The 24,983-nt window shown below is 42.0% G+C and overlaps 3 protein-coding genes across 3 annotated transcripts in view; 2 read left to right on the top strand and 1 right to left on the bottom strand.

The window, feature by feature from the left end:
• Window positions 1-1,643: 1,643 nt before the first annotated feature.
• Window positions 1,644-6,060, top strand: Achl (La ribonucleoprotein translational regulator Achilles). The gene has a single exon (XM_017074938.4). The coding sequence runs from the start codon at window positions 2,299-2,301 to the stop codon at window positions 4,921-4,923; it is 2,625 nt and encodes an 874-aa protein (XP_016930427.3). The 5' UTR covers window positions 1,644-2,298; the 3' UTR covers window positions 4,924-6,060.
• Window positions 6,061-9,110: 3,050 nt separating this feature from the next.
• On the bottom strand, window positions 9,111-14,422 carry phyl (phyllopod). The gene is made up of 2 exons (XM_017072350.4): window positions 14,009-14,422; window positions 9,111-10,523 (listed from the first exon to the last, which is right to left on the bottom strand). The coding sequence occupies exons 1-2, from the start codon at window positions 14,195-14,197 to the stop codon at window positions 9,498-9,500; spliced, it is 1,215 nt and encodes a 404-aa protein (XP_016927839.3). The 5' UTR covers window positions 14,198-14,422; the 3' UTR covers window positions 9,111-9,497.
• Window positions 14,423-18,468: 4,046 nt separating this feature from the next.
• Window positions 18,469-24,983, top strand: part of L (zinc finger protein Lobe) — a 33,320-nt gene continuing 26,805 nt past the window's right edge. Inside the window, exon 1 of the mRNA XM_017072726.4 lies at window positions 18,469-18,606. Coding sequence (XP_016928215.3) covers window positions 18,564-18,606 — 43 coding nt within the window. The 5' untranslated portion in view covers window positions 18,469-18,563. The remainder of the gene's footprint in view (window positions 18,607-24,983) is intronic.

Raw genomic sequence — 24,983 nt, 5'->3', positions numbered from 1 at the left:
AAACAATAGTTGTGGGTCCCAGCTGATGCAACACAGTGTTTTATAAAAGTATGGCCCCCGCTAAAGGGATTATTCTTTGCATATGAGTATGAACGATGATATAATAATGCACAGCACAACACAATAATCAAGCATACAAAGCAAAAGTCGGGAGAATGACGCTGCCAATGCGGCTCATTTCAATATTGCACTTGAACTTGCACTTGACATGCAAATTGCCGATGCGATAACTGCGATGTAATGAAGATTCCCCGCACTAATGAGTCGGTTAAACAGCCAGATTGGCGAGATCCATTTCATGGAGATATAATTGATTAAGGAATTCCTTTTAAACATGACAGAATTTAGGGAACTAACGGAATATTAGGAGGTTTTCTATCTTATCTTATATCTTATAAAAAGTATTATAATATCATAAATATTTTATTTTCTTAGTATTTGTATAATCATATCTTTGTGTCTATATATTATTGAATATTATTTATAAGGACATATAAAAAGTATTTCAAAGAACTATAAATGCATTCTTTTTCATATAAAAGCATAATGTTGCCTTGCAGTTTCTTTTTCTGTTTTTTAACGATCTTCATATAATATTCTAATAATATACTCCATGATTTCTGTGCAACTGCGATCGCTTCGCTCCAAAGCGGAACTGACCTGCAATTGATTGATCAGCTTCTCTGGGTTGTCAAGTGTGTAACCCTCAAATTGCAATTTGTTGTCGCTAGCTGCAATTTCCTTCCTGTTTCCCCTCGGAGATAAACGGCTCGCTCTGGACGCAGTAATTGCTATTGCGATTGCAGTTGCAATTGAATTTGTGTGTTCTGTGCAACGAGGTCACCACCACACGAAAAGCACTTTCCCAATTTTCAGGCGATCAATGCAAATCGGAAGTGGTTAAGTGTGTGCGCGAGAACACTTTGCTGCATAAATGTGGAAATTTATAGAATATTCAGGCAACTAAACAGGCTAACAAATGCATTGAGCAAAGGCAATTGTCACCAATGTGTTGCTGTTGTTTTGGGCTATATTGCTGCTGTTATATCTCAACGTGTTGCTGCTGTGTTTGCTGTTGTTGCTGGTTGTATAGCTGGTGTTGTTGTTCTTGGTGTTGCAGTTGTTGCTGTCTAAATAGCTGGTGTTGCTGTTCTTAGTGCTGCTGCTGTTTCTTTTATTGTTGCTGCTGTGTTTGCTGTTGTTGCTGGTGGTGTTGCTCCTGTGTTTGCTGCCCCTATTGCTGTTGCAGCCTGTGTTGTTGCTGCAGTGTTTGCTATTGTTGCAGCTGTGTTTGCTGCTATTGTTGCTCCGCGTGTTGTTGCTGCTGCTGCTGCTGGTGTAGCCCCCCAATGTTGTTGTTGCCAACGCAACAAGTTTCGTGTGTGTTGCCAATAAGTTGTCGCTGCCGACGTCGCTGCTCTCTCGCTCGGCTGTTGTTGTTGCTATTGGCATTTGTTGTTATCGTGCGTACTTGGACCGCTCAATAACGCCGCCGACGCTGCTGCCGCCGTCGCTGCCGCTGCTGCTGCCGCAGCTCTGCCGCCGGCCGCCTGGTGCTGTAAACACGAAAAAAATAAAGAGGCAGAAAAAAATTGAAACGAAAGCAGAGGGTATTTAACCGACCTCAAATCAATTTGCAATTTCAGTCGATCTCCGCGTTGCAGCGTTGCATGAACTCAATTTAGTCGCGTGCGAAACAGCAAGTTTACACAAGTTCAACCGAAAAGCCTTACGGAAATACATATATATATATATATATAGATACAACTCATAGTTAGGAAACGGGCAACAACAAACAACTTGAACTCCAAAATCACCCGAAACGCAATCGAAATTGTTAATTGAACTTTTATTTATTAACTTTGGCAAAACGGTGTCAAGCGCGGCCTAGAAAAAGAAATAAAACTAAACCCAAACGACAAAACGCCCCAAAGAAATTCCAAGCACGTTGCAGACGAAATTACGCAAACGGCGATATAAAACACACCAGCAACTGCTGCAACTACAACAGCAACATCAGCAGCAGCAGCAACATTAGCAACAGCAACAGCTGACGTTCAATGAACGCTTCAGTTTCTGGTTAATCCCAACCAACCAATGTAAAGTGCAGCTCCCAACAGAGAGAGCTTTTCCTCAAACTGAACTTGAAAGTGAAAGTGAAAGAGAGCGGAGAAATTGCGTAGAAGAGATTGGTCACAGAGAAAGACAAACAGAAAGAAAGACCATTACTTTTGCTTTTGCTGGAGTGGCCAAAATCAACTCAGAGCATTAGCCAAGGTCGTTTGTTAAAGATTAGCTATGGATAAGGATCAGTCGGAACAGGTGTACGAGGTGAAGGCACCTCATGCGGGAGCAGAGGGTCACACCTTCCTGGTGACCCCAGTGGATCCTACACCCATCCTAGCACCCATTCTCACCGCTGTGCCTGTGATGAAACCCCAGGAAACCCCTGCTCCGCTGGAGAAATCCAAGGAGGAGCAGGAGGAACTGGAACTGGAGCTGGATGATGACCAGCCCAGCTGCAGCTCCCAGGCTGTGGTGCCCCTGTCCTCGTCTTTGCCCTGCAAGCTGCTCCGCATGCATGCCAGGCGATCTGCCCAGGCCCTGCTCCGCCAAATGGAATCCCTGGACTCTCAGCTGGGCAGCAGCAATGGAAGCACTTCGGAGGATACCTCTCCCTCTGCTCCACCCATGTCGCCCACGGATCACCAGCTAGTGGATGTGGGAATGGGCTCTTCCATTGGGGATTCCGAGGAATCCTCGGAAGAGGGTGACGAACTAAAACCCCTCGCTGTGGACAATCACATAATGCATGATGTGGAGTTGAATGAGCGGCAGAATTCGCCACCCGCCGTCTTGAGTGAGGCCAATTTGGAGAAGTTCCGTAAGCACCAGATGGATAACATCTATCTGCATCCCAACTTCACCTTGGATGCTTCTCCCCCACCGGCGGTGGCTCCAGCCAACTCACCTATTTTGGAGGCCAAGAGAAGTCATCACTCCTTCCTGGCGATGAAGAAGGAAAAAGAGGTGGAGCAACCGCAGGAGAAGGAAAAAGAGCAGGAGGTTCCAGTTCATCGGGAGCAGGAGGACTCTGAACAGGGACCCAATGAAATAGACACCCTGGATCCCTCTCTGATTCCCAGCGAGGAACTGGCCGCCGAAATCACAGATGCCGTGGAGTTCTACTTCTCCAACGAGAGCATCCTGAAGGATGCCTTCCTCCTGAAACATGTGCGTCGCAACAAGGAGGGCTTCGTCAGCCTCAAGTTGGTGTCCAGCTTCAAGAGGGTTCGCCAGTTGACCAGGGAGTGGAAGGTCGTGGGCGATGCAGTGCGTCGCAAGTCCCGCAAAATCGAGCTGAATGATGTGGGCACCAAAGTGCGGAGAATCGAACCTCTGCCCAGTTTCGATGAGACCATGCCTTCGCGAACCATTGTGGCCTGTGATCTTCCCATGGACAAGCTGACCATTGAGAAGGTCTCGGATCTTTTCTCCCGCTGCGGTGAGATTGCCCTGATCCGCATCCTAAAACCGGGCATGGCTATTCCCGTGGACGTGCGGCAGTTCATGAACAAGTATCCGGAATTGCAGCAAAAGGAGTGCGCCCTCGTGGAGTACCTGGAATCCTCCTCCGCCCGAGATGCCCGTCATCTGAATGGCCCCTTCCAGGTGTACGAGATGGTGGCCCCCAAGAAGAAGACCGGCAAGAAGGCAGCCGTCATCCAGATCGCTGCCCCCGTGGCCAGAATGGTAGAGAACTATCGCTACTACAACGACAACAACTACGAAAGGAGTCGTGGTGGCAGCTTCTCGGGTCACGAAACTGTTCCAGATCTGCGCTTCAAGCTCAAGCGCAACAACTCGGATTTCCAGCCCAGTTATTACCAGCAAATGGGACCCAACAACAACAACGGCTACCATGCCAACCCTTATCAGCATTATCAACCACGTGGCAGCATCGGGAGCAACCAGAACCAGGAGATGGGTTTTTTCGGCTATGGTCCCAGAAGATACAGCAACACATCGACGATTTCAGCCAACACGGCGGCTGCCTTGGGCGATGGTTTGCCCATATCTTCTGCTGTCAATTCAGGCGGTAATCCCGTATCATCCATTAGTAGCCTCCAAAGGCGTCTGTCCAACTGTTCCGAGCAGAACTTCACGCCGGAAGTCAATCCGCCGATGTCGCGAAGGGCTAGCAATTGCTCCGAAACTGGAGGACTTCCCCAACGACGTGATTCCAACTGTTCGGAGAGTTGTCCCTGCTCCAGGAGGGTCTCCGACTTTGGTCAGCAAACCACTGAGCAGGGCACCGGTTACAGGAAGACCTCGGTGTGCTCCAATGGCAGTTGTCCTGGTAATCAAAACCAGGAGCGTCGCTTCTCCAATGGATCCATGCAGTTCGAAAGGACCTTCTCGAATGCCAGCGAGACCAGTGGCTTCTATCGCCGTCCCTCGAATGATTTCAACATAGAAAGGGAGCCCATCCAGACGGATCAGATGGTGGGCGGAGGAGGCGGTGGCTACCAGGTGTGGCCACGTCGTTATTCCAACAACTTCCAACAGTTGAGCAGCAAACTGGCGGCCTATGATAATGCTCAATACATCGGAGGAAGACGTATCTCCACGGATTCGGGTTACGATCGTCGCTGCTCCTTTGGATCGGAGGGATTTGAGGGATCTCCTCGTTCTCGCACCGGAAGTTTCCTGAGCAACTACAAGCATGGAGGCGATGGCTATGATGGCCAACCAAGATCCCGAACCGGAAGCTTCCTCGATGGATCTCCACGATCGCGTTCCGGATCCTTTGCCCAACGGGCCGCCGAGAGTCTGGTGCGAACTCCCATGGGTCCAGATGGTAGCAAGGGTTTCGGCCAGAGGGCCAGGAAATTCGGACAGACCATATCGCCAGTGAACTAGGGGGTCAAAAAGAAAAGGGGTTTTTTTGTTGATTAATTTTAGTGGGAAGATGAAAACTGTTATAGAACCCCGTTTAGAGCGGGTAAACGTATGTGAAATTAATGGCTGTACACTGTGATGTTGTCCAACTTGTTAAACGTCCCACAGATGCACCATACACCACCCCCAAACCCTTAGCCCAACCTAGGTTAGGAACAGGAACTTATAGTTAACGAATTTTTATCACAGAAATTTATGAGGGGTTACCTTGGTTGATGTGGATTTTTGCCAGCCCTTTTACTTATTCTATATTTTTTTAACCATTCTTATACGAAACATAACTATAACAATCACTGCCAATAGTTTAAGGAAAAGAAAAGTAAAAACAATAATTGGTTTGGTAGACACTTAGGATTATATCTTTCAAAATAATCAACATATATGATTGACCATTAACCAGTTAATATAGTATAGGTTCTATATATTCGTTGTTATATTTCAAAAACAATTTAGAAGTAGAGTACGGGCCCAACTTGTATCACAAAGTCTCCCATGACTTCTACTATAGCTGCTTATATCCTTATGAATTCACAAAATAATGCTGCTAACTTGTATGCAGATCTAGTATTCTTTTATTGCCTATAAACAGTTTTAATTATCATGAAATTAGGTTAGGTGTAGGATAGTCACACCCATTTGTCAAACGGCTGCCATAAAAATCAGTTCTAGAATTGTGCCAATACTAAACCAGATGTGAGTAATACGGATGTAATTGGAATCAAGAAAAATTTAATTAGATTCTCAGGTCATTAGGTTTAACACTCGCAGGGCAGGCAGAAATGATATCCACATTTCCAACCTATCCCACTCATAAATTTCCCAACTTTTTTTCTTTTATTTGCTTATTATTTCAACACTTTTATTCAATTACTACTTAGTTAGTCTAATAATTGCATATTTAGGTATAGAAACTTGGTTGTCCTCCTGCGAGAAAAAAAAGATGGAGGAAACAGCAAAACGGATTATTACAGGAGAGAATAAAAATATTTTTCATTTTTAGCTTTTAATTTCGATTTCTTACAGAAGCATAAATCTGTAGATGCAATAAATTATATTATGCGTGTTAACCGTAAATAAACTTATTACAAAAAAATAAAAGGGGGCCCGCAGTTGCAATTGGTCGGGGGGTATTATTATAATTAACCAACAATGGTGAACTTGAAATGGAGCTTAGCTAACAAATTTGCTGTCTTTTTGCCAAATCATTTAACGAATCTTGCGCAATGTGGCTGCTGCCACGAAATTGAAAGCGAAATTCGCGCCACTCGAGAACCGAAGGTAACTAGGCCATCGAAATAGCGGAAAAAATCAAGTCAAAACCTATATATACATATATATATATAATAACAGCAAATCCCAACCAGTCTGCCTTGCCTGTGAAAGCAACAATTTGAATTTTATTGAATAATATTCGTAATTTTTGTCTTCGCAAAGTGACAGAAGCGTGACGCATGCGCCCCCAACTCGATTTTGGGATTTGGTTATTTATTTTTTTTTCGATTTTGTGTTTTTTCTTCTTTTTTTTTTTGGCGAACTCGCCCGCGGTTCATAATTGTTCATAAAGCGGCCGTTAGCATTGTTATTGCCTTGTCTCCAGCCTCTGGGGCTGAATTTCGAGTACTCATGCCTTAATCGTTGCCGTGCGTGCGATTTTTTTGCGGTCCCAAGGTATTTGTTGTTCACTTTTCAGTTCATTTTTCTTGATTTTTGTTTCTTTTCGACTTCGATTTATTAAACAATTTCAATGGATATACACGCTGGTATACGTACAAGTGAATGATTTTTCGCACACACGCATCCCGCCGCGCCGCCCACAGCATCCCAAGTTTTATATACATTGTACATTTTTTTTTTTGTTTTTTACTCGAAACCTGTTTTTTTGGGGCGCTTGGCCAGCAGCAGTGCACTGAACTAATTGTCGCACAATTTTTCACCGCGTGGGCAAAATTCAAAAGTGCACCATTATAAGATCTAGCCAACGGGAAGCATTTTGTGCGTGCATTTTGTAGATTGCATAATATTTTTTCCCCAAAACGGGGGGGAATTTATTGTAATCACATAGCTCGGGTTCATGTGCTCGCAGCTTGATTAAACTTCCTGGCAATGCGGCCTTTACTGCCGAATTCCCTTTTTAATTTATGCTAATTAAACGTGCTCAAACAGGAACCGAACCGAAAACCAGTCGAAAGCACCGTGTTTTCCAGAACAACTTGCACTCATTAAGTGAGAGTTCATCTCCAGCGGATGGGGATAAATATAAATAAAGACCCTGTGAATTATCGCAATCGAATAAGATATAAATTGTTTGGAGTTGATATCTCACCGATGACATAATGCGATGGGTATTGGGGTATTCTCAAGTCAAGAAATGCAACAATAGAGCTGGCTGCACAGGAAAAAAAGATAGTAATAAAACTGTAACGGTTTTATTGATTGTAATTTTAAATATAAAAGTTTTTCTGTATTCAATCCTTAAAAAATCCACACTATTTTGGTCTACGTCTCGAAAAACGAAATCAAGAATACATTCTTCTCGAAAAACCAAGTCAAGAACACATTCGTCTCAAAAAACTATGTCAAGATATCTTTCATATCTAATTGAAAATAGCTTTATATTAAAAATCAAGCTCGAAATAACTTTCGTCTTATAAGAAGATAAATTCTCAAAGTTGTTTTAAGTTGTGGTAGGCTACAAACAATTTAGTTTTGCTTTGAATTTATTATTCAAACACCTTTTAAGTCTTATACTTTACACAACCCTTAACAATACCAATTTGAAAGTAAAAGAAGTGTAACTTTATTTAAAACATATTATTTGGTATGGTTTCTCTCCGTGCACCACTGACCTTAGACAAGTCTACACTTTTTTGGCAAGATCGCACATCCTTGGACCGGCTAATTATGTCCCAAAACGCTCAATGATAAAATTGCCGACACACAGAACGTAGAACGTGCCGTGTGGCAAGTTGTCTGAAAGTCTGAAAGTGCCTCAACCTTGACCGTCATTTGTAGGCGGCAGAATCGCGAGTCGAGAGATGTAAGCTCTTCGCACGGCCACCGGGCGTATGCGCGATTTCCGGAAACTGCTCGCTCTCCTTTCGAACGCCGCGCCCAGTCATCCTCAAGTTCAGAAGGCACACTGATATTTATTTATAAATAAAAGTAACCTTAGTCGCTGTCTCAATAAAGCGTACTTGAAGTCGCGCGTAGAAATTTCCGCACCACATTATTAAGATTGCCAGTCATGTCGGCGAAAAACCACAACTGCCAGCCACTCAGTCATCAGTTCGTATTGATGAAATGCCATATTGTAAGCCAAAATAAGTATACGCACCGCTGTCTCGATTGCATAAACAACAACAACAGCGACGATGCTGACCTCAACACGTTCGTTCTCACTACGCAATTGGTTAAATCAAATAAATACGCTAAAACATCAGAAGCCAGCAATTACACATCGGACTTTCGGACGCGAGGCGAAAGCAAACGATAATTCTAATATAAGGTCGTTGATTCTGGAAGAACCCAGATATACTGTTGTGGTCTGGGGGTTTTTAACAACATTTATAACATATTGAAAACATGTGAACCCAAGATACTTTTGGGAACTTGGGAAAGTTACAGAAATAAATTGAGGTCTAAAAAAATGTTTCTAAATGTGGACTTCCGGACTGGAAGAATATTTTACAGATTTTTAGGTAACGCCCATAAAGTAAGAAAAGCTAAATAATATTACATTGGGACTTGACACGAACTAACTTCAAGCTGATAGAATTTCAAGGTAGTTAACATTTTAATTAATATTCTTTCTTTTTGTTCCTTTAAAATTAATTGGTTACATTTTCTTTTACTTTATTTTTGAATAGCATACTTTTCGGCATAAAAACTGAAATGGGTATGGAAATTTAGAAGCATACTTTTCGGAGTCGCTTTAAAAAAGGTTGGCAGTCCCAATAAAATTTGCGCTGGAAGATAAATTTCAAATCCAAAACCCTATTTAAAACGAATTTAGATTTCAATTCACCGTGTTCTACCAAAAGAAGAATAGAATACAATCTGTATTGCTAATAAAACTTATAAAGCCTTCGAGTTAGAATAGGTATGTTTTACCCAGCTGAAAATATAGAAATAAAATAACCATTTTCGAATATATTTTGATTGCGTTTGTGCTATTTTTATTTCGCCTGTTATTTTGTAATACTTTCTCCTTTTCAAACAAACAAATTCAACTACATTGGCTCGAGGGGAGTTTATTTGTTTTTGTTTTTTATCTTTTTGGGTTAAACGGGGAGCTGCCTATGACTAATATGTATATTTTAAATATAGCTTTCCACATCCGTTAACTTAACATTCTTAGGTCTTTTCTTGTTGTGTGTGTGTATTTTTTGTCCGCTAATTAATTAAGGTATTTGACTAACAATTAAAATGTAATCGAGGTACTATTAAATTAGACATTCGCTAATGCTCATAATTTGCGTATTGTGCATGCAATTTGACTATTTTTGTGGGGCATTACTTTTGGACCCATCGGTTCTTTAGACGAGGCTAATGCTAAGGCCCATTGGTAATCGCAGGCCAGAGAGTTGGAGCGAAACTTGGTGGGAATTTTGGTGGTGACTGCTGTTGCTGCTGCTGCGGTGGCTCGGTGGTTCCAGTGGAGCGTCCGCTTCCGCTTGCTGCACCACTTCCAGTTCCGCTTGGTCCTCCTCCTCCTCCAGCTCCATTTCTTCTGCCCTTTGGTTCTCCTTGTTTTCCCCCTGGGTAACCTGATAGCTGGTGGTTGGCAGGACTTCGGATATGGCGCTATCGAATTCCAGCAGTATCTCATCTTCATCGAGGTCTCGCGTCCAGCGCGGCCTCTCTTTGAGGGGACTCATGATCTGCGGGGGTTTCGTGGTGGTGGAGGTGGTTGATTCTGGAGAAGATGCGGTTGGCTGTTCCCTGCTCAGCGTGGTTCCCAGTCGCCGGAACATGGCCACTACTTTGCCATCCACACTGGGCTGCGGGAATCTTTGGTAAGTGGGTCGGGCAATGGGATTGCTGGGCATGGGTGCGGATGCCACCACCTCTTTGGCCGCTGTTCGCTCCAACGGCTTCCTTCGTGGCGCCACACACTCCACCTTGCAGATCAGATTGCTTCTCTTCTGACCCTGTGGCCTGAGGTAGACGATCACCGCCGACTGCTGGCTCCTCCTCTTCTGGGGACTCCGCCGTAGGCTCTCCAGGCAACATTGTCGCAGGACTCGACTCATCCGGCTCACGGAGGCACTGCGTCTGCTGCTGCTGGGTCTTCGCTTCGAGTAGACTATGGGTGCGGGTGTGGGATTGATGGGAACCTGGGGCTGTGGCTGGGGTTGCGATTGGGGCTGAACTCGCACTTGGGGTCGAACCATCGCCACAGGACGCAGTTTGGTCCGCTCCTGCTGCACCACACTGTTGCCCATGTGCGAGGGACTTTGGCTTTGGCTTTCGGCCTCATTACTGTTGACCGCCTGCAGGGAATGCCAGTTGATCAGCCAGTTGTTGCAGCTGAAGCAGAGGAATTTGTCCTCGTTTAGGGGCTGTAAGTAAAGAGATAACAGATAGATGAGTACGGGATGCATAACATCGGGATGTTTTAATAAAGTTAACAAAAAACAGATAAGAGACCTAAAACATGGCAGCTTATTATAGTAGTTTTACTATCTAACTGTAAATCAAAGTCATATTCTGGGACATTTCATCTATTACTATAAATAGTGGGGATTTTGAATAACATTGAAGTTTTTAGTGGTTATACTATCTTTGAAAAGTAAATTACTAATCATCGCAACATAAATTTATTAAGAAATCTATTTAAGCAGTTGAATTATTTTATTTAGACTGAAAGAAAGGACCTTCATACACGGCCTACAAAAAAGTAGGTTACCTAATAACACCAAGACCAATCATTTATTGATTACAAGCAGTACACCGTTAAGGTCATCAGTAATCAGCCTTAGATGCCATTGCGTGTCCCGTAATCTCAAGCCAAGCATAACCACAGAGTAAACCTCTCGAAAATTACGATACGCCTATGCACTTAGTGATCGCTCTCGGGACCCGACCACTAATGAGCATCGAACCAAAGGTGCAAAAAAAGCATAACAATTCCAAAAACAACTGCCAGACGGTCCCGAGCATATTAATTACCCAAGCAGACCTCAACATTCCGGGGGTATCAATAATTTCGTGCACCTGCCAACGAAAACTAAGCGCCCAACAGCAGCAGCAGCTGGATGGCTGAGGAACGAAAACCAGTCAAAAGCTAAAGGAAAAAGGGATATTCGGTTAGTTCGAACCTCGAAGCAAACTCGTTTTGGCCAAAGGCCACGCGCCCTATAGAAACGAAGTGGAACCGACGAGGAGAACTGGGTTAAAACCCAACTATGACGGATATTAGGCACGCGTATGGGCGACAGCTGCTCTGGGAAATTAGATAAAGGTCGATCGGAGGTGGGGGAACACTACATATAAGGATCGGCAAAGGGAGAAGGGGAAGAGGTAGGACAGCCAGGATCAGGAGCGATTGTGGCTGCCTGTTTACCTTTGGCTTCGGCGCTGAAAAGGTGTGCTCCAAGGGCCATGTGTAAACGGTATAATAATGCAAATTGCAGGCCAGGTGCAAAGCAGACAGAAAACCACACACACGCACACTGATCGGAGGTGCACTGAGGGAAATTTCAAGGTACTCCTATAATAATAGCTCAAATTATATAGAACAAATGCTAAACATGTGAACATTTGTATTTCAAATCCATGCACTGTAAGATATTTTTAATGATTTTTAAAGTAGATAGAAATGTTGTATTATATAAATATAATGATATATTCGTTCTATTATTTAATGATCTATTATATTCCAAGGGTTAATCTATTATTTTATATTCATTTAATGATATATTTATGGAGTTTAAATGGGAAATCTTTTAATTTTTACCAGTGTATAAAAGAGGAAGGTAGGGAAGTAGGGAGGCAGCCTGCTAAATTGATTGCAACTGGACTTTATGGCACTGTCATTGAGGGCTTTATATTATTCAGAACTCGCGAGGGTGTAAATTCTGTGGGGGTGATCGGTTGCCAGGCTACGATCGCGGCAGGTGGTATATAAGCACCACATATAGGATTTCGCAATAACGGTTCAAAGTAAATTCTAACGATCCTAGGGGAGTGCATTTCGAAGGGTGAGCTTCGAGGGACAGTTGTGGTGGGGTAAGCAGAGGGTTTTTATTATTATGAAATTGAATAACATGCGGCTGAAGTATATCGTAATTAAATTGATTATTCCGCAAGCAATTAAAGTTGAGGTCTAAAAGGATGTGAAGAAATACATCTGGTCATGTTCTATGTACAAAGTGGATAATATTTTTACAAGCTCTTTTAACAACCACTTAAAACTGTTTACATTTTGATAAGGCTTCATTTTAGAAACTCTCCTCTCTGTCTTTGCCTGACCCATTTTGGTTTTCTAATCCAATAGTACGGAAACCCTAAAACAAACTATCGCCCAAAAAAACAAACTAAAAGAAGACCTCCAAATTAAAAGTAACGTCTAGTTTTCGGCTTTGTTTCGGCACTTCAAGGACTTCTGCTAGAAAAGTTATAGGTTCAAGAAATATCCTATACCCTGTTCTAAGGGTAGATCTTTTGTTTGGATTTGAGCAACTAAAGAAACCGGAATTTCTGTCTTAAGATTTTTGGCATTGTTCGAGGGTTCAACCACCGTAGATCGCTGTAAGGTAAATCCCTCCGCCATAAGCACAATAAACTGTGAACTCAGATCCAGGTATTCGTATTCAATAGTTGATATGCGAAAAAAACGTCTCACACAAAAACCGAAGAAGGTATGAAGAGCTGATAAAGCAGCAGCAGAAAACCCAGTAACTCTGATGGGCTGGATTTTGAGTGCCGAGTGGCAAATACAGCTGTCGTTTGGGATATGGAAAAAAAAGAGGAAAAAGAGAGGGTAAAGGTTCGTTCACTGCCCGCAGAAATTGGAGCAATCTCGGCTCCTCGGCAAATCCACCGCACATCTGCCCTTCGAGCAGGTTTGTGGTACAGGTAGTCAATCGCAGTGGAGTGTCTGTAATCCGAGACCCGAAACTCACTTCCACAGAAAACAAACCCAGGATCTCCAGCCAGGATCGATTTCCCTGGCCATCTTCCGCTGTCGCATTTCCCACACACCGTACTATACCATATTAGAACAAGCTGTTGGAAATTATGGGAAAGGAATCAAACTAAGTGGCGAAGCATATGCAAAGTGTCCAATTACCGAAAGTAGTTAGGGAAATGCATCAGCTGCTTAAAGGCAGGATATACAGTTCAAAGGGCAAAGAAAATGGGAATATTAAAACAAGAGAATAGAAAAGGATTTAGGTTAATGGATCTTTGGAGAAAAATGTTTTTACTTACAAAGTACTGAACAAAAATATCTTTGAAATTATCTTTTTAGAAAAGACATAAAACTAATTTAAGCATTGTATATAAATGGATTTTGATTTTGATTTAAAACTAATTTAATGGTTTTAAAAAATATAACATTTATAAATAACTTTATTTTGGTTCTTTTTAAGATAAATATGACAAATTGTTTCAGAAGGATATGCTTAAAATTGTACTTGACCATTCATAAGTAAAGAAACATTGTTAAAAATGTTATATTATAGAAAATAAATCTCAAATAATTAAAAGAATGAATTTTAGAAACCCCTCTTAACATTACAGCAATAACCACATTTTTTCCCAGTGGGATGCTGCGGGAGAGCTACCTTTACCTGCCTAAAAACGCCCGCCGGCCCTCTCTCTGGAATCCCTCCATTTTTCCGCCCAGCGAAGTTCATCCCCTTTTAACCCAAAAACACACACACACGTGGAGGCACGAGCACAGGGAAAACTTTGTCCGAAGGACGTTCTGTCGTTGCATGACTCATCCGCCGAGTTGCCCCAATATCGATTTCTTTTTGTCCACACCCCCGCCCAAGACTACCAACATTTGTGAGATGTGCCTTTCGTGGAAAATCCATACCTGAAACTTGAATTTCGCCTGGATTAGCTGGACGATATTGGGTCCGGAGCGGGGCTCGTAGATATTGATCGTCTGGTTGGTGTGGCAGCCGCAGATGAGGCAGGTGCGTTTCAGGTATTCCGAGGAGGCTGCCGGGGCGGCAACGGCCGCCGAGGGATCCGCCTGCTGCTGCTGATTATTGGCAGACATCCTGGCGATTTTTCCCAGCCCCTGACGTCACCAAAGGTCGCACTAACTTGCCGATTTTTGGTCTTCCACACTCGTATTATTTCTGGGGTGGCGCGAAAAAGTGGCAAACACAACAATTGCGAAGCGGCAGACACACGCGAGTGAGCGAGAGAGATGGAGAGTGAGAGCGGGACAGCGAGCTACGGAGCGGCACGTCCTTCGCGTTGCACGCACAAGTTTCGAATGAGCCTTGCTTGTCCTCTTATTCTCGGCTTGAGTTTCAAAATGTGTGCGCGGGCTGCCGGATGTGGAAAAGTAAATGCTCGGTGGTCATGGGTTGCCAGACCAGCGAAAAGAGATTGTCTATAAGGAAGAAGGAACAATCATATCACACAGCATTCCATATATCTGAACTCTTTCTTATATTACTTATCTTCTTTATATTTATTTATCTTCCCATAAATTTTTTATGCTTTTTTTGACATTTGCATATTTATACATTTTAAGAAAGACAATATTTTACCTTGATAATTTTTTTTTTATGAAAAGCAAATAATTAATTAAAATTGTTTGGCAAGCAATGTAAAAATGTTATGCATATAAATAAATATAATAAAATATATTTATATAAATGCCAAAAAAACTGATGACTTCAGAATTTTTAACAAAATTCTACCTAAAACCAATCTTTGTCTCATTTTGCCTGCACTGAAAGAAATTACATTTTTAGGGGTGACACAACCAAAACAACATATGTTCACATTTAAGGGCGCCAAAAGGGATGTTGACAGGTAGAATGACTTGTGCGAATTTTAGAACAGGAAATGTTGAACAACAGGCAATGTCAGTAAGGGTATTACAGCAGAACTATGATATGCTTACCACCAAAAAAAACTAGGGTGCATGAATATTATTTTTAATTCCAAGAAAATAGGTGTAATAAAATGAATTTAATGTTACCCAAAAATATGAGTTAAAGGTTTTTGAATTTGAATACTAAGTAAAGCCATGGGCAATGAAGTCAACTTCCATGAATGAAATCTCAAAACCCCAACGAAAGTATGGCCAAATATTTTGACAACATATTGACGACTTGACCTATCTGAACTTTCGGCTTTCAAGCTACCTTCTCCTTAACTCTTTGGATATGTTTAAGCCCCCCCGGAGGAATCGGTGGCAGCTGCCATCGAGCGACAAACACCGAATTTAATGTGGACGGCTTCCTCGACTGGTACTTATAATGGAATGGAAGACCCACCGGCTCAACAACAGAGCCAATGCATAAAAAATATGTAGCTTGCAGCATGTGTGCATTGTGGGCTCATCAACAGGCTGCCGAGTGTCTGAGGCCCCTCCAACTCCCCGATCCACCGATCCTCAGATCCGAATGGGACTCCGACTCCTCCAAACACCGACATCAACGGCAGCTGCTCCAAAATACAAAAGGTGCGTTTCGGTTTTTTGTTTTTCCCATTTTGTACGGGCAGCTCAATCATATGTTCTCTGTGTTGTAGCTCATTTTGAGCCGGTGTTGCAGCTTGCAACCGGATTTTTTCGTGGCGACAGATGTTTCTTGTTTTTTCCTTCATCCGAACCTTCTTCGTCCGGCCCTCCGATTTGCACCTTCTCTTCAGACACAGATTGCAGACACTGGGTTAACTGGCGCTGCTCGCCGCTACTTTTACTACGTATCTTCGTCGATAGTAAACAAAGGAGTAAGGAACTCGCAATCGCAATCGCGTCCCCTGATGAATGAAAATATGAATGGGACTTTGCGAGGGAGGTTACGAGCGGGGAAAGCGTGGCGAACGAAAAATGTATCCGGAACTGGACCCTTGATTTGATCGATTTCATCGCCATATGCGTAGCAAATTTCCATACTGATCGAAGCACGGGAAAGGAAGTGCCCAAGGTGGTTGAAAGAGATTACAAGGATTACAAGGTGGATAACCAAAGTTAATTGTTAGGGATTATGTATTTAATAATGGTCTAAGGGTTTGTAGTTATGTAGAAATTAATGTTGGTTTTTAATACATTAAAATTTCCCCCTGTATTAGTTTACTGATCCACTTTAATAGTAATCCATTCTAATCCCTTTACACACATTAAGTTTGGTTGGTCAAGTTGACAATTGCGAATACATATGTTACTATGCGATTAAATAATTTTATATTTAAAGATAGTTTAAGATTATATATTAACTAATATTTTCGGTAGCATGACCGAAGTGTTGGAGATCTGTAGCGTTCCAGTTCGGTACCATCTTTGCTGCTTTTGGAGTTCTACAATGATGTGCAAAATTATAAAATTAATTAACTTTTCAAGTAAGATGTAATCAAATTCAAAAACTCACCGTGGCTCTGAAATGATGTTGTCCATCTCCATATCAGTTTTTCTAAGCTCTAACTTTAACCCCTGTACTCCCAAAATCGCCTCTTCTAATTTAATTTCAATCATTTATTTTTTCTATAAAAGAGTTTTTAACTGACTCATTCCTTCCATGACTGATTTTGAAGTGAAGTGGGGGAATGGAACTCAATTGCGCATCGATTAATTAGGTATATATCTATATTTTTTAAATCAAGGCGCCACGTGTTCTTCCTCTTCATGAACATACGTCATATTATAAATTTATCAATTTACGTACTACGTAACGTAAGTATTTTACATCAAAGCGACACCTATTAATTGTGGCCGATAGGTGGTGATGTGCATCTTTCAAGAGTCTTGGTAGATGGCGCTAGTTATGATTACGAGCAGTGTGGAAACTCACCGCTTCTTGCAACATCCTTTTTGGTGGTTTTCACCAAAGGATAACATATAACAAGAATTTGATCCTCTTAATTTTAGTCTCTTCTAATAAATTATATATCAAAAACATCGCCTTACAACAAATTAATTAGTTTAGTTATACAAATTTTTAAATTAATATGTAGCATTCTTAAAAGAATCTTATTATAATTATATTGACTAAGACTTAATTTAAAAACGAAAATACATTTTTGCAAATGCATGTTTGGGAAAGAATTGGAATCATCATATATGCACGTTTCTACGCATTTTGAATAAATCTTATTGGAAAGAGTGTATCTTTCAGGATACTTAGGAAATATATTATTTCTATTGGTATATCTTAAATTAAGTTTATGCAGAAGTTCTTAAAATATATCATCAATACGAGATGCTTATTATATATATTTTTTAAACATTTTTTATAAATTGTTAGGCCATTTAACTGAAAGATTTTAAAGTTAGATGATCTACATTCCTTAAAAAATCAGTTTTGGAAATTAGTTTTTTTACTCCACCAATATCTACCAGATAGCTGCACCATTAAAAGCCCTGTTCTTAATTTTTTTCCTAATAATAAATTGTACCATGAGAAGAAGTAGAAAAATGTGAGGATTACAGTTTAAACTTGAATTTTATATTAGCGTAACGTTATCGTTATGGTTGGACAACACCTTTGATTTGAACGGGCTCTAGCAACTTATTTTAAAGCGCCCTAAACAGTATGTTTTAACTTATGGTATACCACTCCTTCATCTTTGGTAACCCATGCGTGTGGCACTCTCGAAATATGGATGAGTGGAACACACAACAAAAGATCCATGGCCAATGTCGTCACCCGCTGCCAAAGCACGAAAGTCCCGGCTTCTGGACACGATTCTCACGGCCCACCAAGGAGCTGAGCGGTGTGCGTTATCGTTATCCCGCTGCTGAGAAACCAAGTGGAAATTGCAATTCGCCAGGCACCTTGGGAGAATCGGAATCAAATTGAATCGCCTCGAGATCGCGCCCCTTTGGACCCCCCATACGCACGTGCGAAAGTCGGCTATAAAATAATTGACTTGACTTTATAATTGCAACAGGCGAGAGCGGGGAAGGTAGGAATGCGAATGCAACATACTGTGAGGAGTCGGCATGGGTTCTTCGAGCTCTTGAAAGGCACCCAGAATGGTTTGCGATTGGTGCCGTTCGTAAGTCTCTAGGGGGTTGGAAGCCAAGCAACCCCCAGGGGAATAAGTTCAGCACTGATAGATGGTTTCAGTGCTTGGATGGCTGGGAGTTTTGGGTTCTTGGGTGGCTGTTTTTCCACTCTCAGTCTCACTCTGTCTCTCTGTCTCTCTTTGCGATTGCGCTGTGGAAATACCATTTTGTTTTAAGAGCTTCTGTTTTGATGCCACTTTTTGGGCCAAGCAGTCTAACCAGCAGTCAGTCAGTTGCCGACGCTCAAGGCACAAGGATATTCGCAGCGCTTGCCAGGATTCGTTAGTTGCGAATTAGACCAAAACAAATCGCTTTGGCGCGAAACGTAAGCCGGAAGGCAAATCAAATTAAAACCCAAACCAAAACGGAAACAGTGATTTAAATAGCCAAACTGGCCATGTCCCGACGCAAACAGGCCAAACCGCGCGCCTGTCTCAAACGTAAGTTGGGCGCCAGTGGTCAGTGGTCGGTGGCCAGTGGCCAGGACCTGAATCCCCAGGTGGCCACCGACTGACATGGTCTCCATTTCCATATCCTGTGTGCTCCGTGTGTGTGTGTGCTTCTGATTGATTTGCTTTGATAAACCCCCAAAAGGGGCGGGTGGACACAACATTACTCTGCCAAACTTTGCTCGCGGGACCGCAAAATGTGACAAATGCAAATGGCCTCGGCCTGCGTTGGCCCACCGTCCGGTCCGGTTGGGCTATGGCCATTTCCCCTGCCCTCCAGTCAGGGGCCTCCATTCCGACTCCCGACTCTCAGCCATAGCATACCATAGCACATAGCATACCTATACCATCCATCCCGTCCCTAACCCGAAAACCGGCTGCAGCCCAGCAGCTTGCAGGCATTGGCCAATCCCCAGGGATCAACACACCTAACTGTCAGTGATAGAGAGAGCGACCAGAAGGGGGGAAAAGTGGATGAGGGAGCCCTGGCCGGGCGGATAGGTTGGGGTGGCCCGGGGACAGGTGGTCTGGGGCCAGGAGACCCCCGAAACCCAAACAAAACCCAGCATGAGGTTGAAACATTGAGTGTTCTGGTGAACCAACAAGTAAATGGTTAGCAAAAGGTGCATCAAGGCGAATGGGGAATACGCTTTCTTAAGAAAGATATGAGATATAAGATATAGTATTCTTAAAATAATAATGTTTTAATGTATTTTTTTGATTTAATGTGCTGGTATTGACTTTTCAAATTTGATATTCTTTTTTGTTTCCCTTGATATTAGTATTTTTCGAACGAAGTCGTGTTTAAAAAGAATAATTTATATATACATAATATTCAAATTTTTTCACTGAATGATATATAATTAGAAAAAAAAATAAAAGTAAGAATTTTTTTTTAAGGTGTCAAATTGTGTTACATTTGTTCCTATTTTTAAAAAATTTTTGGAAACATATGATTTAGTAGCATATATGTATAGTAATATAACAAAGACCTCTATAAATGTTGGTACAAGGACACCCCTTAGAAGGGCTCAAAAAGGGGGTTTGGCCAAAACGCAGTTTTGCAGCTTAAACTTTTTATAGATTTGTGATCTGGATGGGATGCAAGTGCAGTTTTCCGATTCGGTTCCATTTACCGTTCTGCGGCCAGGCCAAGCCAAGGCAACCAAAGTGCCGTTAATTTTTAATACAATTCCAAATTGTGTCAGTGTAAATAACAGCAGAGCAGCAGCGCCAGCAACAACAATAACAACAATGATAACAAATAAAATTGACAATAAATCCAATGCACACATGTGCAAGTGGGTTTGGGGGGGGGGGGGGGGGGGGGGGGGGGGGCAGAAATGGGTGGCACAAGGTGGGTGGCCAGCAGGGGGTGGGCAGCTGAGGGGATCCGAAAGCCCCCAAGGACAACTGGCGCACACACACAAGGAAAGACAGAGAGAGAGGGGGAGAGAGAGAGAGAGAGAGAAAGAGATATCCTCATGCTGGGGCATGAAAATTTCCCCAACGTATAAAAAGCGAACTTTGGCTTGCTCTTTTCCACCGCCTGCCTCTCTCTTTCGCACCAACGTGTTTTTGCGAGGGGCGCGAGAAAAAAGCACAAAACACAGAAAACCCATTGCCATGTATTTCTCTGGGGAGTCGGCAACGGCTCTCTGGCCAATCCCCAGGAGAAAAGCGACGGGCAACGAGGCAGCAGCAACAGCAACAGCAACATCCAACAGCAGCAACATCCAACGGCAGCAACAGCAACAAACATGCGCCAACTCCCTGGGGAGTTTTCATTTGTTGACGGCGTTGCCAGCCAGTTTGCATGTATATCTGTAACCCTAGGTATAGCCATATACGATAAACGTATATATGGATTACATATAGGTGGTACCATCACAGATATCTTTATTGAGAACCCACAACACCACACACAATGGCTAATGGCCTGTCATCTTTCGCAAAAAAATATAAAGTCGAGAAACAAAGTGTGTGTTTTCGGCTTGGATTATTGGCAAACTATTTGGGCACCTATAAAAATTATACAGTCACTTTCATAAGTTATCAACCTTGAACCAAAGAGTACCATATTTAGTAATCAAAAAAAAATGTTTATATTAGGTACTTATTAAACAGAAAGAGCTTTCTTGAAACTCTATTTTCTTCTTCTCTAAAAACTATATTCACCTATCAGAAAATTTCGTTCTTTAACTTCTAAAAAAAGTGTTTTCGAAATATATATTCCAATTTTTACATTTTAGATTCGGAATAAAAATAACTATTATAGCCCAATTGTTTAAAAACATGGCACAGTTAATGGTATTCAGTATTACTGTCTTAAATAGTATAGTGTTGTGTAAAGGAGAAATAATAGTTTTATAGTGTTGACTAACAAATTTTAAATACTCAATATTCACTACTACTGTCTTTAATAATACAGTGTTGTTTAAAGGAGAAATATTAGTTTTATAGTGTTCACTAACTAATTTTAAATACTCAATATTCAGTATTACTGTCTTAAATACTATAGTGTTGTGTAAAGGAGAAACAATAGTTTTATAGTGTTGAAAAGAAACAATAGTTTTACAGTGTTGACTAACTAACTTTAAATATTAAATTGATTAAATTACTTTCTAGCCTGTTGACCTTCGGTTGGTTAGGATGGAAAATATCATTACCTTTCCGCTAGCAGCCCTAGTGAATGGCGTGCATATTTTTAGCAGACACTGTCTGCCGTAAAATGCTTTAAAATGCCGGCTTCGGCTGTGGAATTCCCATAGCTAGGCGAAAGGCTTAGGATTCCAGCTGCCATAAGTTGTCGTTGCCTCCTGGCTCCTTTCGCCACCCGTTTACCCAGCCCACCACCCCCGGCCATCCTTTTCCTTTCCGTTATATTCCGTTTTCCCCCCCTCGGTTTCACCTCATCGTCAACGTGAGCGCGAGTCCTTGGTGTATTGGCAAAATATTTGCCATTGCACGGCAAAATCGCGCCAAAAATAGCAATAACAACAACTGGCGGGGCGGAATAAGGATCTCAGGATCTCGGGATCTCGGGACTCAGGAGCTGGAGCGGCAGCAGCGGGAATCCGCTCTGGGCATAGGCTACGGCCACCATGTGCAATGGCTTCTGCTGGCACATAATGTGGGATATTGGCTGCGTCTAACGGTAACTAGTTTGGTAAATAGAATTTGCTGTGGGCGATGGCAATGAGTGGGTGGTTTGGGTGGTTGGGTTGGTTGGGTGGTGCGATGTGCGAGGTGGGGTAATACAGGGTCGCAAGGTGTCTTGGGGATTCGCCGGGAGGCAAAAACACTGCAAACGACATCAGCGGCAGTGGTGGTGGCATTTTGACAGCTCTGTGGATTCCACAACACTCACACATGAACGCTGGTAGTTTAGTTTTGTCTTAAAGATTTTAGCTTCAGGGGGCCAAAGTGGCAGCACTAAAAGTTACCATAACCAAAGGGGTGATATATAAATAAATTAGATTGTTATAATTAAAGATCCGGTTTGATTAATCCATGAAATACTCTTTGTAATGTAATGAAGGGAGGTATAAATGAGAAATATCAGGAGAATGGAAAACACATCTCAATGAATTTACTATAACCTTACTAAAGACTCAAAAAGTTTAGAAATTATATATTTTGAAGTTATCTAACATCATATCATTTTATCATAGCATTCCTTCAGGCACTTTCATGGGTGATTTCAAATCACTGAAGATTTGTATGGAACAAATTCATTCTTATATTTTAGATCTCTCTATTTTTTCACTTAATCATAATGGTCTAAATATTTACCATTTGAAACAAATGAGATCAATTAAATTGTCAGGTTATAGGTAAATGTGATTTCTCATTATTAAAAATAAATACGGAGTTGTAAATTCATGAAACTGAGTTATAACAATCAAGAAACCTAATGAAAAGTTTAAAAATGCTATAAGAAACTTACCTGTAATTCCAAAACTATCCTATGTGATTATATGAACTGTTTCCGCCAATACCCAGCGATCTCTTTGGCCATGTTTTCTCGGGTGGCAGCTTCTGACATTTATCTCTTGTTCCTGCAACTATTGATAAAATTTATTGTTGGCGCTTTTAACAACACCTTCGGGTTTGTTATTTCATTATTTTTTTAATACCACACACACACACACTCACACTCTTTCTGGTTCGAGCCATTATAAAAGTTGCAAGCGCGCTTTGTTTTGGCCAACCACCCCCACCACGCCCATCGCCGCCCATTGCCTCCCATTGCCACCCACAGCCACCCCCCCAATGCCTCCCCAGCTGCTCAGTGGTGCCCTCTACACACGCTTAGTAGCCGTTTGGGAGCTGGAAAAGTGGCAAGCGTTGGGGTATTTGGCGGGAAAAAAGGGAAATTCCGAAGCGGCAGGGGGAGGCGATGGCAGTGGCAACGGATTGATGGGTCAAAGGGGACGACGCTTATTATTACGTTTACAAATAAGTGTGTGCATGTGTGTGCGTCTCTCTCTCTCTGTCTCTGTCTCTGGCTGTGTCTGTGTGAGTGTGCACCTTTTTCGTTGGTAGTGGTGGGGGGCGTGGATGTTTGAGTAAAACGCTTAAAAACATGCCGTTGCCGAAAAACAAGTAAGAAACACTCACACATGCACACCACTTATTCCCCCCAAAACCCACACATACAAACACTCGAGGAGAGAGGAGGGTGGAGAAAGCAAAAGAGAGAGGGAGGGGGAGGGATGGCAACCCAGCGACCGAGTGCGAAATGCACTCTGGGGGGCTTTAAACAAAAATGAAAATCGCTTGCATACATATGGGCGCTTACACACACACAGTAGCGTGCTCAATGCTCACACATACGTGCACAAGGAGAAAAAATGTACTTTAAAATTAAATATAATTAAAATAAATTAAATTGTGGAGAGGAACTAAGAAAATATCTTCATAAATTCTTCATTACTAATTTAATTTTAAAATTTTTTTAAAAAAGAAATACAATTGAAATTGTAAAAGAAATGTTAGAAACTACACAAAAATGTAATTTTTTAATGACAAGGTAGTTCTAAAAATATAATTCTATGATTATTTTCTTAAAGAAATTAACACAAAGTTCATAAAGTTAAATGAACTTGCAATAATAGTCTTTTCTTATCCGGTTTCAAACGATAAACACGTTACACTTTCAGTTTCGAAATTTCAAATTTCTTTTTTCCAGTGTACCCATATCCTTTTTGGCTTGCACAAAAAGAACTTGACTTGCTGCTTGTGTTGTTGCTGCCGCTGTTGTTGTTGCGGTGCTTCGACAATTTTAACGACCATAACTGGTTCTCACCCTGTTCGCTTCATTTCCCCACCGCCCCTTTCTCCGCCGCCACGCGTATTTATTTTAAAATACGCGGCACTTCCGCCGCAAACGGCACACAGTTGCTCCACATCCCACATCCCATAGCCCCACCCACTTTCCATTCGGCACCCAAAACCCAAACCCACCGCACCACCTCGCCGCCAAGTGGCTGCAGCATTCGGTTCCTTTATATGGAAATAATAACCAAATGTTCTTGGCCCCCCGCCCCAACGCCTTGTTCCCTTTTGCAGGAGACTGCCCCCCCTCCCATTATGGTGACCATACCCATGCATAATGTTCATTTCCATGGCGATTCCTTGCGGTGTGATTCCGGCTTGTCCTTTCGGCCATATATTTTAAGTCCTTACCTTCCTCGCGGTCACCAATACGAAATGGTCACGCGCTGCCTCCAGACTCAGCACTCCGGAAAAGTCCTCTTCCTTCTCAGACTCAAAAAAAGGGGGATACGGAAACTGTGAGGTGACTTGCTCCTTGCCCACCAAAATCATTCACTATTTTGCAAGGTTTTTTTGCTAAGAAATTAACTGGCTAACTATTCCTAATAATTTTTAAAATACCATTCTAAATACAATATATTATTTCAAAACGAAAATGAATCAACGTTAAGAACTAATCAGTTTCCAAAAGTCATACATCATATAATATCATATCATATAATATTATATCATGTTATAATCATATATCTTCTAAAGTTGAAAGTTTTGAACTGTCAAGTTTTCCCAAAAGCTCTCTGTATATGATTTTGTCACCTGAGTGCGACCCAGTATCCAAAAGAATCCCTCAAACCCGACCACATTCGTCTTGCCCTCTCTTGGCCATCACGGGCAGCTGGAGAAATGTATGAAAAATTCAATTTAATTGCGCAATTACACATGTTACACATTTCCATTTTCCGGAGTTTCTCTTTATCCAGCTGCTTTTTCCGTTTCCGTTGTTGCACCCTTGCAATTACTTTTGAGGCGAAGCACTCGGTTTATTCTTTTTTTTGGGGGTAGGAGGGGGCTTAAAACGACACCCACAAGGC

This window comes from Drosophila suzukii, chromosome 2R, assembly GCF_043229965.1.
Source record: "Drosophila suzukii chromosome 2R, CBGP_Dsuzu_IsoJpt1.0, whole genome shotgun sequence".
Lineage (NCBI taxonomy): Eukaryota > Metazoa > Arthropoda > Insecta > Diptera > Drosophilidae > Drosophila > Drosophila suzukii.
Note: the sequence above shows the minus strand (reverse complement) of the source record. Positions and strands in the feature narration are given on the sequence as shown.